The sequence below is a fragment of the Haliotis cracherodii genome, unplaced genomic scaffold (assembly GCF_022045235.1).
Source record: "Haliotis cracherodii isolate W230 unplaced genomic scaffold, xgHalCrac1.p SCAF_9, whole genome shotgun sequence".
Taxonomy (NCBI): Eukaryota; Metazoa; Mollusca; class Gastropoda; order Lepetellida; family Haliotidae; genus Haliotis; species Haliotis cracherodii.
The window spans coordinates 59483692-59501975 of record NW_027266343.1 but is presented as its reverse complement, the minus strand read 5'-3'; the positions used below and the strand labels follow the sequence as shown (position 1 = coordinate 59501975).

At 43.0% G+C, this 18284-nt stretch overlaps 1 protein-coding gene across 6 annotated transcripts in view; it reads right to left on the bottom strand.

The window, feature by feature from the left end:
* Nucleotides 1–18284, bottom strand: part of LOC139453311 (thyroid hormone receptor beta-like) — a 348228-nt gene that overhangs the window by 124185 nt on the left and 205759 nt on the right. For all 6 annotated transcript variants that reach the window (XM_071234969.1, XM_071234968.1, XM_071234970.1 and 3 more), the window contains one exon: nucleotides 14404–14559. In XM_071234969.1, coding sequence (XP_071091070.1) covers nucleotides 14404–14559 — 156 coding nt within the window. The remainder of the gene's footprint in view (nucleotides 1–14403; nucleotides 14560–18284) is intronic.

The following is an 18284-nucleotide window of genomic DNA, read 5'->3' as shown; positions in this document are numbered from 1 at the left end:
GTTTCAAACCTGTGTGCTCAGTCTTCACTTCAAAACAACATCCCAAACATATTCATGATCCCTAACGTTTCCGTTCAGTATATTTTGTAGTTCATATAATATTGCCACTGTTTCTTCATGGAATGTTACTCAATAAATATCTTTAAGAAAAAGAATTCTACAGTACTAAATCCTTGCAAGGAATTTCAACTTCATATTTTGCCTTTCATCTGACCCTGACCCAATTTACTGGGCATGTCCTAAACTGAATTTTACAATAACCTCTACTCTAGGCCAGCATGTCCTATCTCTAGGCCAACATATCCTATCTCTAGGCCAGCACGTCCTACCTCTAGGCCAACACATCATACTTCTAGGCCAGCACATCCTATCTCTAGGCCAACACATCCTATCTCTAGGCCAGCACATCCTACCTCTAGACAAACACATCCTATCTCTAGGCCAGCACATCCTATCTCTAGGCCAACACATCCTATCTCTAGGCCAGCACATCCTATCTCTAGACAAACACATCCTATCTCTAGGCCAGCACATCCTATCTCTAAGTGAACACATCCTATCTCTAGGCCAACACATCCTATCTCTAGGCCAACACATCCTATCTCTAAGTGAACACATCCTATCTCTAGGCCAACACATCCTATCTCTAGGCAAGCACATCCTATCTCTAGGCCAACACATCCTATCTCTAGGCCAGCACATCCTATCTCTAGGCCAGCACATCCTATCTCTAGGCCAGCACATCCTATCTCTAGGCCAGCACATCCTATCTCTAGGTCAACACATCCTATCTCTAGGCCAGCACATCCTATCTCTAGGCCAACACATCCTATCTCTAGGCCAACACATCCTATCTCTAAGTGAACACATCCTATCTCTAGGCCAGCACATCCTATCTCTAGGCCAGCATGTCCTATCTCTAGGCCAACACATCCTATCTCTAGGCCAGCACATCCTATCTCCAGGCCAGCACATAGAACACCAGCAATATATAGGATACCAGTGTAAGGCTGAGTTTTAACATCTCTTTTATAATATAATCCTATAGCTTGAAGGCGTATCTTTACCAAACCAGATGTATAACTAGTCTACATCGATCCACAGGAGTGTCAGGTGATACATAATATATAATATCATGTTTCATTATCACCTGTCCAAAAGGCACGGAGTCGTCTCTGCCAGATGAATATTTAATGATCATGATAAGAATCGACAGGCGTAAATGAAATATGGAGTTTTCGTTTAATGTTTAGAATTTCCTACTCTGACATAGCCACACTAAAAAGCATAGCACCAAGTTATTGATTCAAGGGGAAAACGAGTAAAACCAACAGTGAAGTAGGATGTTCGCCATATTAGATTTCAATTCAACTTAACTTTAAAAGCTTTAAACTTTACAAAATCTAATACACACTGAACATACCATTGTGGGTTTTTTAAATGCATACTGAATTTTCAATTAGATTTTCTTTTCCGTGTTGACTCTCTGTATATCAAAAACTGAACAAAACATTATAAAAGCTTGAGTAAGAGCTCCCACTGTTGTACTTAAGTATTGAAATTGTTACTCACCTACTTGAGTGAACATATTTACATATATGAGATTCAATTAAGAGTTGAAACTTTACCTGTAGAGTTTTACCTGGAAAAGTGATATCCTACCATCTACTGGCTTCCCACAGTCAAGTCTAGCATAGCAAACAAATGATTTTTTCTATTCCTGTAATGTTGAAGGCAAAATATATTTTAGTCCAAAGATGTGCCTCAACACCACATTTAATACATGTTATTATAGTAAAGCCATTATTGGTCATGTTAGTCTGAAAGAGCTAAGACTTGGCTTCGGAGTAGTCCCAAGTCTGCCCTTTGCCATCACACGACGCCAATCACACCCATATTTCTTGTTCACTCACATTCTTTCCTTTCGTACTTCTTTCCTTCCGTCCTGTTACCAGACAACCCAGTGATTGACATCATGAGCATTGATCTAGGCAACTCTCTCTCTCTCTCTCTCTCTCTCTCTCTCTCTCTCATAAACCTCTTCTTGTAAGAATTGAATAAATTTCCATGAAACAATTGTATTTAAAACAGTAAACAAAAGAATTCTTTTCTCAGGGTTGCCAAATTTAAAGTGCAACTAATAAAGAAAGAGAAAATATCCCCGAATGTCTCAATATCTTTCCTTTGCAACACTATTATCAACATTCAGATAGATTACATCTATATTGAGAGGGCCTCTCTAGTTCCTACTTCCTCCAGCACATTGGTTACATCTGTGCATTTAGGAAAATGAAACTGTAAATGTCGCCAGTCCTACAGATATGTCAATATGTGTTTAATCTGAGAAGGTTTAAATGAAATTTGTAATTCTCCACACTGACAACAGCTAACGAAAATAACTATCTGTTCATTGAAAATGTCACCTGGTCTTCTCGGGTTTCTGCATATCTCCACGTGAGTCTGAACAAACAGCTGATTCAGCATATCATGGAGTCTTTCTTTGGAATACCTCGTGAACTAGACTAAACTTATCTCCCTTTGTGTTACGGCCCTACTTAATCATCATGAATAAACACAAGCTTTTCCTTATCATAACATAAGGTTTTAAAAATTTAGTAAACTGAGGCCTATCTCTATCTTTGTTCAGAATCTGGTTCAAATCACATGTCAACTTGGAGATATTAATTGCTTCATCAAAATGTTGAGAAAGTGAAGATTTAATATCTGTGGACGGAGAATATTAATCATGGGCCTAATGGGAATAGAAAAAAGTTGTTGAGGTCACAAAGGTCAGGCTAACAGCAGTATGAGGCCCCTTGGCCTTGACCTTCAATAACGGTATCTGGTCGCAGAGCATTGTTTTATCATGACATTATTGTTGAACAACAGGGCCCATAACGTACAAGTACAGTTATGTACAGTTTAACGAAGTTTCTTTAAAACTGATTCCAAGTAGTAAATGCTTGGATTTGTAAAGTACTTGCCTTATACGAGTGAGTGAGTGAGTGAGTGAGTGAGTGAGTGAGTGAGTGAGTGAGTGAGTGAGCCACCTCACTGCCCTACTTTGACAAATAGTCTCTATGCAATCATGATACAAATCCGTGACATGTATTTGACTGGCATGCTACAAGGACATCATCCTCAACTAGATTGACCCAAACCACAAGAGATATGCAAGTAAACATCATCAAAATATGTTAGGTAAACTCATTAGGGTTAGGTCTGAAAGGGCAGAACCAGTACACACACATCAGTGTTTATGGAGGTTGATCTTAAGGTCAATTCGGAAGACAATGCCAAAAATCAAATGTCAAATTTAGTTAGCGTTTCTATTTCATCTTACTGTCATTTCAACAAAAAAGAAATATTTAAGAAATGTCCAATCAAAGAGGTGCAAATGGCCAGATCATTTCCACTCTACACACGCACATTCCTAGTTGCCGGCGCTATGTGTGAACCATCCCCAGAATGGAGTCGGTGTGACACTGGATTAGGGCAAGCAGAGCCGACTGAGAGGAGCTAAATGAGGCTGATTTGTTCAAATAAAGAGACAATGTTTGTTCAAACACACAAAAAGAGCACGCTTAAGTGAGCCTCGCGTCAACAATTCTCCCGCAAATTAGAGAAAAAACAAAAGAGGTGTAATAGCGGCACGCTTGGCAATGTGTCACCCGGGAGGGAAAATTAAACATTAAAGAGCAAAGAGTTGACGATTTGAAGAGACACTGTGCTGGTGACATTTCCAATTAGTTGCCCTCATTACCAGTAATGCAGTCTCGGGCTGCCTTCAACACTGCATTGGTGGCTCAGTCCAAATGGTCATTTGGTTATTAACCGTCCAGTCCCTTTGTTCCTGCGACAGGGGCACACAACATCAAAGTCATCATACTGCTGATAAGTAATTATCCTTACCATTGGTGATGGAATAATTCACATCTTTTTTGCTGGTTTTACAAAACACATATCGATAGAATCTAACTTCAAAGCTGGAGAGACGTACTTCCGCAAGATAAGATCAAGGACTTCGTCTCTCTTCATTCAATATGAAATTTTCATAATGACGGGTAACAAATACTAAACTTCAGTGGGTGGGTGTCTGATGATTAAAGGTTTGTTTATGACAAACAAAGACAATCAAAACAACTTCTTATATTATGTAACAGCAACAGGTCATGTCATGTTATGGTCAGGAGGGCGGCTTGTGTGACAGCAGGAGTTCAGTATTGAGTGGGCATGTCAAGGGCTGAGATCTAGGTCTAGTCAGGAGGGCGGCTTGTGTGACAGCAGGAGTTCAGGATTGAGTGGGCGCGTCAGGGGCTGAGATCTAGGTCTGGTCAGCAGGGCGGCTTGTGTGACAGCAGGAGTTCAGGATTGAGTGGGCGCGTCAGGGGCTGAGATTTAGGTCTGGTCAGCAGGGCGGCTTGTGTGACAGCAGGAGTTCAGGATTGAGTGGGCGCATCAGGGGCTGAGATCTACGTCTGGTCAGGAGGGCGGCTTGTGTGACAGCAGGAGTTCAGGATTGAGTGGGCATGTCAGGGGCTGAGATCTAGGTCTGGTCAGGAGGGCGGCTTGTGTGACAGCAGGAGTTCAGGATTGAGTGGGCATGTCAGGGGCTGAGATCTAGGTCTGGTCAGGAGGGCGGCTTGTGTGACAACAGGAGTTCAGGATTGAGTGGGCGTGTCAGGGGCTGAGATCTAGGTCTGGTCAGGAGGGCGGCTTGTGTGACAACAGGAGTTCAGGATTGAGTGGGCGTGTCAGGGGCTGAGATCTAGGTCTGGTCAGGAGGGCGGCTTATGTGACAGCAGGAGTTCAGGATTGAGTGGGCATGTCAGGGTCTGCGGCTTGTGTGACAGCAGGAGTTCAGGATTGAGTGGGCGCGTCAGGGGCTGAGATCTACGTCTGGTCAGGAGGGCGGCTTGTGTGACAGCAGGAGTTCAGGATTGAGTGGGCGCGTCAGGGGCTGAGATCTACGTCTGGTCAGGAGGGCGGCTTGTGTGACAGCAGGAGTTCAGGATTGAGTGGGCATGTCAGGGGCTGAGATCTAGGTCTGGTCAGGAGGGCGGCTTGTTTGACAGCAGGAGTTCAGGATTGAGTGGGCATGTCAGGGGCTGAGATCTAGGTCTGGTCAGGAGGGCGGCTTGTGTGACAACAGGAGTTCAGGATTGAGTGGGCGTGTCAGGGGCTGAGATCTAGGTCTGGTCAGGAGGGCGGCTTGTGTGACAACACGAGTTCAGGATTGAGTGGGCGTGTCAGGGGCTGAGATCTAGGTCTGGTCAGGAGGGCGGCTTATGTGACAGCAGGAGTTCAGTATTGAGTGGGCATGTCAAGGGCTGAGATCTAGGTCTGGTCAGGAGGGCGGCTTGTGTGACAGCAGGAGTTCAGGATTGAGTGGGCGCGTCAGGGGCTGAGATCTAGGTCTGGTCAGGAGGGCGGCTTGTGTGACAGCAGGAGTTCAGGATTGAGTGGGCGTGTCAGGGGCTGAGATCTAGGTCTGGTCAGCAGGGCGGCTTGTGTGACAGCAGGAGTTCAGGATTGAGTGGGCGCGTCAGGGGCTGAGATCTACGTCTGGTCAGGAGGGCGGCTTGTGTGACAGCAGGAGTTCAGGATTGAGTGGGCATGTCAGGGGCTGAGATCTAGGTCTGGTCAGGAGGGCGGCTTTTATGACAGCAGGAGTTCAGGATTGAGTGGGCGTGTCAGGGGCTGAGATCTAGGTCTGGTCAGGAGGGCGGCTTATGTGACAGCAGGAGTTGAGGATTGAGTGGGCATGTCAAGTGAGTCTAACATTGAGGAGGTTTTTATGCAATTTTGAAAACATATCACAGGGGAATGTTGTAAATACAAAGAAAGGTCCTCTCCACATAACCCATCTCCACCCCACACATTTCACTCCACTCAAAGAATAAACTTTACAAACTGGACCTGTATGGGGAAGGATAGTGAGTCATGGGGCATGACAAGATCACATGACGTGTTAACTTGTGCTACCCTTCAGACCAACATGGCAACCCTAGACCAACATGGCTACCCTACAGACCCACAGGGCTATCCGAGACCCACAGGGCTACCCTACAGACCCATAGGGCTACCCTACAGAGCCACAGGACTACCCTACAGACCCACAAGGCTATCTGAGACCCACAGGGCTACCCTACAGACCCACAAGGCTACCCTACAGACACACAGGGCTACCCTACAGAGCCACAGGGCTATCCGAGACCCACAGGGCTACCCTACAGACACACAGGGCTATCCGAGACCCACAGGGCTACCCTACAGACCCATAGGGCTATCCGAGACCCACAGGGCTACCCTACAGACCCACAGGGCTACCCTACAGACCCACAGGGCTATCCGAGACCCACAGGGCTACCCTACAGACCCACAGGGCTACCCTACAGACCCATAGGGCTACCCTACAGACCAACAAGGCTATCTGAGACCCACAGGGCTACCCTACAGATACACAGGGCTACCCTACAGACCCACAAGGCTATCCGAGACCCACAGGGCTATCCGAGACCCACAGGGCTACCCTACAGACCCACAGGGTTACCCTACAGACCCACAGGGCTATCCGAGACCCACAGGGCTACCCTACAGACCCATAGGGCTATTCGAGACCCACAGAGCTACCCTACAGACCCACAGGGCTACCCTACAGACACAGGGCTACCTTAGATCAACATTGGTCTTCTGCATGACTTGAGAATGGTTTAACCACTAGGCTACCCCACCGCCCATCATCAACAATATCAGCAGCAGCAACAAGACATTCAACACCACCAACACCACCAACAATCTCTACATCCATGCAATTATACTATTATCATCATCATCACATTTCCTACTGAATGAGGAAAGACCAAGTCCTTGATCCTATCTTGCGGAAGTACACCTTTCCAGCTTTGAAGTAAGATTCTATCGACATGCGATTAGTTAATAGCATCAAACAATACAGTCTATATTAAACAGCAATCTGAGACATAAATACCAACAGCAAATATAAAACCAACCCCATCTTCACAGCTGTGTGATCTTTGCAAAAAACAAATGTAAGGGACAGTCAATTCAACTCTATGGAAACATCATCTCCGTTCTCCACTTAATGACTGTCAATCACAACTACAGCGATCCTAATCTACATCTGCACCAGACAATGAATTTGGATCTATTTCTGTACAGCTGGCAATATTTAATCTACATCAACAAACAAAATTCAAATGAGTGACTTGTGTTTAACGCTGCTTTCAACAATAGTAACGTGTCAGGGGGTGTCAGCTTTATGTCATTCACCGATTCCTTCATCCAGATGACTTCATGTAATGTGATATTGTCCAGAACAACACCACCTGTGTCCTCAACTGGTCCAAGAAGTGTGGTTTGTTTCTTTGTTGTTTAACATCGCACTCAACAAAATTCCAGCAATATGACAGCAGATTGTAAATGATCAAGTCTGGACCAGACAATCCAGTGATTCACATCATGAGGATGGATCTGTGTAATAGGGATACGGTGACATGCATCAACTAAGGTGACCAACCGATCCTGTTAAGCTCCTCCTATTGAGGCATCTGGTGTGCTGAAAACTAATTCTAACCCAGATCTTCACGGGGAACAAGCGTAGCTTTCTCAAGACCCAATCTAACCCGATCTTCACGGGGAACAAGCATAGGTTTCTCAAGACCCAATCTAACCCAGATCTTCACGGGGAACAAGCATAGCTTTCTCAAGACCCAATCTAACCCGATCTTCACGGGGAACAAGCATAGCTTTCTCCAGACCCAATCTAACCCAGATCTTCACGGGGAACAAGCATAGGTTTCTCAAGACCCAATCTAACCCGATCTTCACGTGGAACAAGCATAGGTTTCTCAAGACCCAATCTAACCAGATCTTCACGGGGAACAAGCATAGGTTTTTCAAGACCCAATCTAACCCAATCTTCACGGGGAACAAGCATAGCTTTCTCAAGACCCAATCTAACCCGATCTTCACGGGGAACAAGCATAGCTTTCTCAAGACCCAATCTAACCCAGATCTTCATGGGAAGATCAAATATTGGTTTGATAATGTGGATGCATGTAGTTTTACTTCACCTTAAATCCATGCTTCAGACTTTTGAGCTAAATGAATTTAAAACATCCACATGAAAGATTCCCCTCGTTTGGCAGTGACCATACAGTAACAGACTGAATTGTTAGTAAAACATGAAGCATGCCTCGTTTGGCAGAGACCATACAGTAACAGACTGAATTGTTAGTAAAACATGAAGCATGCCTCGTTTGGCAGTGACCATACAGTAACAGACTGAATTGTTAGTAAAACATGAAGCATGCCTCGTTTGGCAGTGACCATACAGTAACAGACTGAATTGTTAGTAAAACATGAAGCATGCCTCGTTTGGCAGTGACCATACAGTAACAGACTGAATTGTTAGTAAAACATGAAGCATGCCTCGTTTGGCAGTGACCATACAGTAACAGACTGAATTGTTAGTAAAACATGAAGCATGCCTCGTTTGGCAGTGACCATACAGTAACAGACTGAATTGTTAGTAAAACATGAAGCATGCCTCGTTTGGCAGTGACCATACAGTAACAGACTGAATTGTTAGTAAAACATGAAGCATGCCTCGTTTGGCAGTGACCATACAGTAACAGACTGAATTGTTAGTAAAACATGAAGCATGCCTCGTTTGGCAGTGACCATACAGTAACAGACTGAATTGTTAGTAAAACATGAAGCATGCCTCGTTTGGCAGTGACCATACAGTAACAGACTGAATTGTTAGTAAAACATGAAGCATGCCTCGTTTGGCAGTGACCATACAGTAACAGACTGAATTGTTAGTAAAATATCACTTGGCAATGATGGAACTTCTTTAATTTACGTTGATGAAGGAATTTCACAATAAGGGTTCGGACCTGTACCACATACATTTTGTGGATTCAATGATGATATATTAACGAAAATCAACACTTATAGTTAATGAGTGGGGATATTTGTGATTCAATCAGTGTGTTACTCGCTTCTTGATCAGAGCTTGGACTCGAACTACAAACAACAAATTGACAGCCGATCCTCACACTACCATAATGAAGGTATCATATAACAACACAGTGAATATCAGAAACTGTGCCCAAGTTATGTCTACAAAGCCTGCACTACTAGGACCCATTAGGCCAGCCACGTGGTCCTGTAGGGTCGGTTGTAAAATCGTGCCACATAATGTGAATTAAATGCCAAAAAAAAGAAAACAGGAAAAAAACAAAAAAAACAAAAAATAAAAATGAAGGTATCACCAGGGAACAGCATAAAAAACATCTACAAAACAATAATTGTCTTAATCGTCATAAAGCAGGAATCTATCCTCCTTATCTACCATCCGTCATTCTTCTTAAAATGTCTGCAACAATTACACTCTGATAAGAGCTGTCAAATCATTTAACCCAAGCAAAAGGAAAATCAAGCCATGTCTGCAAGTCCAGGCTGAAAAAATCCAATAAAGTAAATTTATACCCAGTGAGAATCTGTGCTGGTCTCAGTGTCCATTAAATCATGTTGCTGTCGCCATATTTGATCAAAGACGGAAAATAAACGAAAACGATTTCCTTCAAACTTAATAAATCTCACACACAGTTAAATCAAGCAATAATTTGTCAGGGAAACAAATAAATTCTACTTTCATATCATGAATTAGAAACCTTGATAGAGAGGGTTAATGCACAAGACAGTAAATAATTAGAAGATGTAATAATATTTTCCCTTTTCTTGACATAAACAAGCAGTTTAGTTACCTCAACAGAAGTCAGTATAACGAGATTTGTTTAAATTCCCATCTTTCTCGTGTCATAAATCTGATATAATACACGGAACTGAACCGACATCCCAAGTCACTGCAATAACAAACATACTCTCAACATTCCTTGGAGGCCGGGTAGTCCAGTGGTTAAAGTGTTAGCCTGTCAGGCTGAACAGTTGGTTCAAATCCCAACTGACTGCAATGAGCTTCTCATTCATATACCCTCCACAATAATATAATATTTGAATATTGCCAAATAATTGTAAAATGTTACTCCAAATCCTTGTTTGTAATAGGTAAACCTCTCACTACATTCCTACATATGAGGAATATAATGTCACCAGCAGGTCCCAACAGACTAATGTGTATTGGGGGATAACAACGGGCTAACTCACGCCCGCCCAGATGCCCGCCCACCCACCCTCACCTCACCCACTCACTCACTCACTCACTCGCTCACTCACTCGTACAGCTGGGCGCAGATCCTGTTCATCTATTTCATCATGTGAGTACCAGAAAGACAAAAAACTTTAATCAGTCTTTGAATATTGATTCTGCGTGATATAAGCTTGGCAAATCTGTTCACCTGACACACAATATAAAAATGCTTTAAATAAATAGTTTCAGCGTCAGACCATTGATGGATGTCAGCCCGTGCACCATAATGTCTGCTCAATGGACCATGCAGTTCATCTATCATGTCCTGTTTAGAATATGTATGCACAGCTTCATATGTTGATTACAAGTGGTATGATTGATATACATATATTTTTTTCGTTTGCCAAAACAACACCTGTTGGTGGGAATGTTCATCAGGCTTTGGTAGCCCCAACCCGAGGCAAAGACGCAAGTGAGTCTCCGTTATTCACATCATGGTTGAGTGGTTTACTCCTCATAAACAAAATTACGATCTTTTTTTTAAGTAACAATCATCAAAAGGAAATATTCAGTCATGATATACTGTCGTGAGGCAATTTCATGTTGGCATCATGACATACTGTCGTGAGGCAATATCATGTCACACCATCATGATATATACTGTCATAAGGCAATGTCATTTTAGCATCATGACATACTGTCGTGAGGCAATATCATGTCACACCATCATGATATATACTGTCATAAGGCAATGCCATGTTAGCATCATGACATACTGTCGTGTGGCAATGTCATGTTACACTGGTGTGAAACAATGCTATGATACATTAATTGTCATGATACAAATGTCATGTTACACTGGTGTGAAACAATGCTATGATACATTAATTGTCATGATACAAATGTCATGTTACACTGGTGTGAAACAATGCTATGATACATTAATTGTCATGATACAAATGTCATGTTACACTGGTGTGAAACAATGCTATGATACATTAATTGTCATGATACAAATGTCATGTTATACATTAATTGTCATGATACAAATGTCATGTTATACATTAATTGTCATGGTACCAATGTCATGTTCCAGTGTACTGATACGATGTCATGGTGCAAAGTCATAAAGAATTACTCCTCCCGACTCATTGACCTATTTTCAATCAGAGGTCACATCAATAACCAATACATGGATAATGCTCCCTCTTGTATCCACCAAACCCCCATGGGATAGATTCATCTGAATTAGTTTCAACATTCCCTTTCAAGCCAAATGACACGACAGGCAAAAACGAAAACTTTTACCAAATAGTGTGAAAAAATGTATATTGTCTTTCATTTTGATCACCGTATCCAATGAGCTGAATGTCTGCTCAATATGACCTTATTACCGTACTCTCCATATCATGCTGTGCGTGCATGCATGCGTGCGTGCCTGCGTGCGTGAGTGCCTGCGTGCGTGCGTGCCTGCGTGCGTGAGTGCCTGCGTGCGTGCGTGCCTGCGTGCGTGAGTGCCTGCGTGCGTGCGTGCCTGCGTGCGTGAGTGCCTGCGTGCGTGTGCGCAATTTTAAAGTGCTAGCCCACTGAGATACCATTTCGCAGTTGAACATGAATACCCCACTCAGATACAGTGTACTGACTGTAAGCCAACCAGTTTTGGCCCCTTAATGCTGAGCGCCAGACAGGGTAGCAACAAGTACTTTCTCGTAATATTTTTTGGCATCAGGGATCAAACCCGAGACCTTCCGCTCTCTGGATGTAAAGTGTAATGTGGCAGTGACTATATATAAGTGGGAGTTATCACATTACATCCCTCATTACATCAAGACCAGCGGTTGTGTGAAGATCATTATTTTCATCCTGGGACTATTTTTTAAGCTTGACCATTGTTGATGCTTCATACTGCCATTGAATTTGGTACTGCCATTGTCATTGCTGTGCAGTAATTTGTATTTATTTGTGAACCTGATAATTTCATAATACAATTGTTAATAGTATACCATTTGTGGCTTGTTTGTTGGTTTCACACTGAATTCTTTTACATATAGATGTATGGGATAATTGTTTCGATTTGGAAGTCAACACGTAACAAAAGTAAGAGATTGTTGGTGATGTTGCGACATGAGGCTGCATAGGAAGACGCTATATCATGGCTGTCATGTCGATGTGACTAGTCTGTCATCGGAACACAACATCATAAAAGCTGACACACTGAAACTCATGTAAATACACCTAGAATAGAACATGTTGTGTCAATTTGGAAGTTTCATGAAACAATACAACAGTTTACGTCCAGATTATGTAAATGCTATGTAAATGTATCGTAATGAATCTTAAACTGAAGTCAAACTTTCACCCCAAACAAAACTACTACATATTAATCAAACAGGCAGGGACAGACATGGCTACTAGTCTACTAGTCTGAGACTAGTGAAGATGTTTTCTCACAAAATCTAGTTACTTTACAATAACCCTTAAAATTGTCTACCATTGTTTAAGGTCCTGTTTATCATAAAATAGGAAAAAATATTTTGATATTTTTTAAGTGCTGCACAACCCCAATGGATATAAGTTTGCGTGCTGAGTTTCATGCCAATATTCCAGCTATATGAGTGAGTGAGTTGGGTTTAACGCCACTTTTAACAGTGTTCCAGTTATATCACGGCGTGTCAGCTTAATGTGGGAGGAAAGCCCGAAGTGATGCAGGTCTCAGACGTTTACCACTTTAATGAAACCCACGAGCACGGGTATGGTGCTGACAAATCTAGAAACATAATCGGGGTGAACCGGGATTCGAACCCACAATCATAGGTTTCTGGCGTGCCCAAGGGACGCAACTCTGCACAGCGATCCAGCTATATGACGTCCGTCTGTAAATAATCAAGTCTGGACCAGACAATCCAGTGATTGACATCATGAGGAATGAGCCACGCAATTGGGATACGATGAGATGCATCAACCAAGTCAGCAAGCCTGATAGATCCCGTTAGTTGCCTCTTACAAAAAGCATTGTCACCTCTATACTGAGTACAGAAGTACCCATCTTACAGGGATATGGAGTGACAATAGCTCAAATATACTGAACAAATTAAGTTAGGGGTCATGAAACAAAAAAGTTAGGGATCATGAAATATTTAATATAACATACACATATAAAGAAACTTAGTCTTCACTACAACAAAATATTCCCAAAAATATCAATGATCACTAACTTTTTTTGTTCAGTATACATTTGAGCTTAACAGTTGAGGACTTGGTATCGTGTGCAGATCCTGCGAACACAACCCAGGTAGATGTCCACAACCCAGGGAGATGTCCACAACCCAGATAGATGTCCACAACCCAGGTAGATGTCCACAACCCAGGGAGATGTCCACAACCCAGGTAGATGTCCACAACCCAGGTAGATGTCCACAACCCAGGGAGATGTCCACAACCCAGATAGATGTCCACAACCCAGGTAGATGTCCACAACCCAGGGAGATGTCCACAACCCAGGGAGATGTCCACAACCCAGGGAGATGTCCACAACCCAGATAGATGTCCGCAACCCAGGGAGATGTGCACAACCAAGATAGATGCCCACAACCCAGGGAGATGTCCACAACCCAGGGAGATGTCCACAACCCAGGGAGATGTCCACAACCCAGATAGATGTCCACAACCCAGGGAGATGTCCACAACCCAGATAGATGTCCACAACCCAGGTAGATGTCCACAACCCAGGGAGATGTCCACAACCCAGATAGATGTCCACAACCCAGGGAGATGTCCACAACCCAGATAGATGTCCACACCCAGGGAGATGTCCACAACCCAGGGAGATGTCCACAACCCAGATAGATGTCACGTCTATTTCTGATGAATCTCAGTCTCTCAGGCATCATGTCCCTGCTAACGAGCTGCTACTTATTGGGGTGGGTTGGGGATTAGGAAATAACTAAGTTATCTAATAGTTCTGATAATATTAAAGTTATTTTTTGAAACTACTTCAGCAATTTAGCATTATGAGGGAGGGTAATGTAAACATACCACTCAAAAGACGTTAAGGACAACCCGATTCCTTCATACTACTGTATTAATCTGTCATGGCATATCATGAACACTTGAAACTTGATTCATACTTTCAAGAGTGAGACATCTTCATCTTGATTTCCCTTGTACATTAATTCTCCTGTAAATTGTTAAAACTACAAAAATAATTTGATGACAGCACTTACTTTTGGAAACGTTCCTCCTTCACTTAGTCCAAACTCCTTGAAGCGCCCAGCAAGGGCATGCTCCATTTTAACAACCTTGGCCTTGACCTCTGGGGAGTCTGGGTCGTGACCTGTCCTGACCCCACTCCCTGACCTCCGGTCACGTGATGAAGGTAACTGAAACAAAAATAGTTTCAAATTCATAAAGCAATCATAACAAATTCAATATCATATAATTGTTCTGAAGATCACAGGGAAAAATGTTTATCAATAATGGATTTATCGACTAGTTTCCGTTTACAGATCCTGAAGCATACAGAATTTGAAACAATCCCGTTCTCAGCTCCAGGATTCCATTCTCATCTGCTTCTCAACTCTAACATCTCATTCTCAGCTCTAACATCTCATTTTCAGCTCTAGCGTCCATTCTCAGCTCTAGCGTCCCATTCTCAGCTCTAGCGTCCCATTCTCAGCTCTAGCATCCCATTCTCAGCTCTAGCATCCCATTCTCAAATCTAGCATCTCATTCTCAGCTCTAGCATCCCATTCTCAGCTCTAGCATCCCATTCTCAAATCTAGCATCCCATTTTTAGCTCTAGCATCCCATTCTCAGCTCTAACATCCCATTCTCAGCTCTAGCGTCCCATTCTCAGCTCTAGCGTCCCATTCTCAGCTCTAGCATCCCATTCTCAGCTCTAGCATCCCATTCTCAGCTTTAGCATCCCATTCTCAGCTCTAGCATCCCATTCTCAGCTCTAGCGTCCCATTCTCAAATCTAGCATCCCATTCTCAGCTCTAACATCCCATTCTCAGCTCTAGCATCCCATTCTCAGCTCTAGCGTCCCATTCTCAGCTCTAGCATCCCATTCTCAGCTCTAGCATCCCATTCTCAGCTCTAGCGTCCCATTCTCAAATCTAGCATCCCATTCTCAGCTCTAGCGTCCCATTCTCAAATCTAGCATCTCATTCTCAGCTCTAGCATCCCATTCTCAGCTCTAGCGTCCCATTCTCAGCTCTAGCGTCCCATTCTCAGCTCTAGCATCCCATTCTCAAATCTAGCATCCCATTCTCAGCTCTAACATCCCATTCTCAGCTCTAGCGTCCCATTCTCAGCTCTAGCGTCCCATTCTCAAATCTAGCATCCCATTCTCAGCTCTAGCGTCCCATTCTCAGCTCTAGCATCCCATTCTCAGCTCTAGCATCCCATTCTCAGCTCTAGCGTCCCATTCTCAAATCTAGCATCCCATTCTCAGCTCTAGCGTCCCATTCTCAAATCTAGCATCTCATTCTCAGCTCTAGCATCCCATTCTCAGCTCTAGCGTCCCATTCTCAGCTCTAGCGTCCCATTCTCAGCTCTAGCATCCCATTCTCAGCTCTAGCATCTCATTCTCAAATCTAGCATCTCATTCTCAGCTCTAGCATCCCATTCTCAGCTCTAGCATCTCATTCTCAAATCTAGCATCTCATTCTCAGCTCTAGCATCCCATTCTCAAATCTAGCATCCCATTCTCAGCTCTAGCGTCCCATTCTCAAATCTAGCATCCCATTCTCAGCTCTAGCGTCCCATTCTCAAATCTAGCATCCCATTCTCAGCTCTAGCGTCCCATTCTCAAATCTAGCATCCCATTCTCAGCTCTAGCGTCCCATTCTCAAATCTAGCATCCCATTCTCAGCTCTAGCGTCCCATTCTCAAAACTAGCATCCCATTCTCAGCTCTAGCGTCCCATTCTCAAATCTAGCATCCCATTCTCAGCTCTAGCGTCCCATTCTCAAATCTAGCATCCCATTCTCAGCTCTAGCGTCCCATTCTCAGCTCTAGCGTCCCATTCTCAGCTCTAGCGTCCCATTCTCAGCTCTAGCGTCCCATTCTCAGCTCTAGCGTCCCATTCTCAAATCTAGCGTCCCATTCTCAGCTCTAGCGTCCCATTCTCAAATCTAGCATCCCATTCTCAGCTCTAGCGTCCCAGTCTCAGCTCTAGCATCCCATTCTCAGCTCTAGCGTCCCATTCTCAAATCTAGCATCCCATTCTCAGCTCTAGCGTCCCATTCTCAGCTCTAGCGTCCCATTCTCAGCTCTAGCGTCCCATTCTCAGCTCTAGCGTCCCATTCTCAGCTCTAGCGTCCCATTCTCAAATCTAGCATCCCATTCTCAAATCTAGCATCTCATTCTCAGCTCTAGCGTCCCATTCTCAAATCTAGCATCCCATTCTCAGCTCTAGCGTCCCATTCTCAGCTCTAACATCCCATTCTCAGCTCTAGCGTCCCATTCTCAGCTCTAACATCCCATTCTCAGCTCTAGCGTCCCATTCTCAGCTCTAGCGTCCCATTCTCAGCTCTAGCGTCCCATTCTCAGCTCTAGCGTCCCATTCTCAAATCTAGCATCCCATTCTCAAATCTAGCATCTCATTCTCAGCTCTAGCGTCCCATTTTCATCTCTAGTATCGCATTCTCATCAGAGTGAGTGAAGTTTTATAAAACACCAACAATACACTTCACATATTGCATCCATTCATGAATGGGAATCAAACCCAATATTCAGCATGACAAGCGGATGACTTAATGAATACTTGAACGAGAGGGCTACCCAACACAACATGCCTGCATACGAAATTCCTACGAAGGACAGTGCTTTCTTACTTAGCACAGCTGCATGAACTACAAACATATATTTCTCACTACTGCTGCTAGTCGTAGTGTCTGATGATCATTTGATGACACAAATATAATGAACTATCTCCGAATCCTAGAAGAATATGTTAACCTTATTCATAAGCATTCACATACAGAAGGACTCTCTTCCATTGCCAGTTCCAGACAGTCATTGTCTCAGTAATCAGGGTAATTGTCAACAGAGTAGTATAAATCTAAAACTGGATGTGACAAACAGGTTATTGAATGACATGAACTGGCAGAGTGACCAATTATAAGATAAAATATAGATTCTTTTCTATTTTAACTATTTTTTATTCAATTCAGTATATGATGTTAATTTTTTTCACATAAAGTAACATGACATTTATGTTCTACTTATTAGGTGTAGGTTACATACGTAGACAGCAGACAGCAAGTTATAGTTGTCAGGAGACAGGTGTACAATATCATGTCAACAGGTGGTGACACTGGCAGGGTGTTTGCCTTGCTTATTGAGGTCATCAATAACTATGTATGAAGGTAAGTCCTCACAGAAAATCAGTGGGAGTTGTTCAAGATCAAAATAGAGAGACATATTAACTGGACAGTTTATTTGCCAAATGTTTCCATTTTCTGTCAAACTGTCCTATATCTTGTTTTCACGACACAGATTCATATTGTCTCCAGATTCATATTGTCTCCGTGTTATTTTACATATCACAGACTTTCCTACAAGGTCTTTCAACACATATTGTTTAGGTTTTTTTCAGTATATTTACTGTACTGCTATGTGATGTTGGAACAAATTAATTATGTCAATGGCTGCCATATAGAGAAATAAAGCATTAGGCATGTGCGTTCAGTATGAAAGAAAAATATTTCTACATTTTCATAGTTGTTTTATGGCACACTTAGTTTCTACTGTGCAGTACAGTGTGTGTGTGGGCGTGCGTGCGTGCGTGTGTGCGTGCGTGTGTATGTGTGTGTGAGTGTGTATATGTGTGTGTGTATGTGCGTGTGTGTGTGCGTGCATGAGTGTGTGTGAGTGAGAGTGAATAGCTGGATGAGTGAGTGAGTGAGTGAGCGAGTGAAAGAGTGAATAAGTGAGTTTGTTCATATGTTGGTAAGAAAGAAAAGTCCTATCAATGGGTGATAAAATTATGGAAATTTCCTAATGTCAATTGTCTCTCTCAAATGCACTGCCATTATGTGAAATCTTACAAAAACTATGCAATATTAAGCAAAACAAATCCAGTTCAAGATCTGATGAT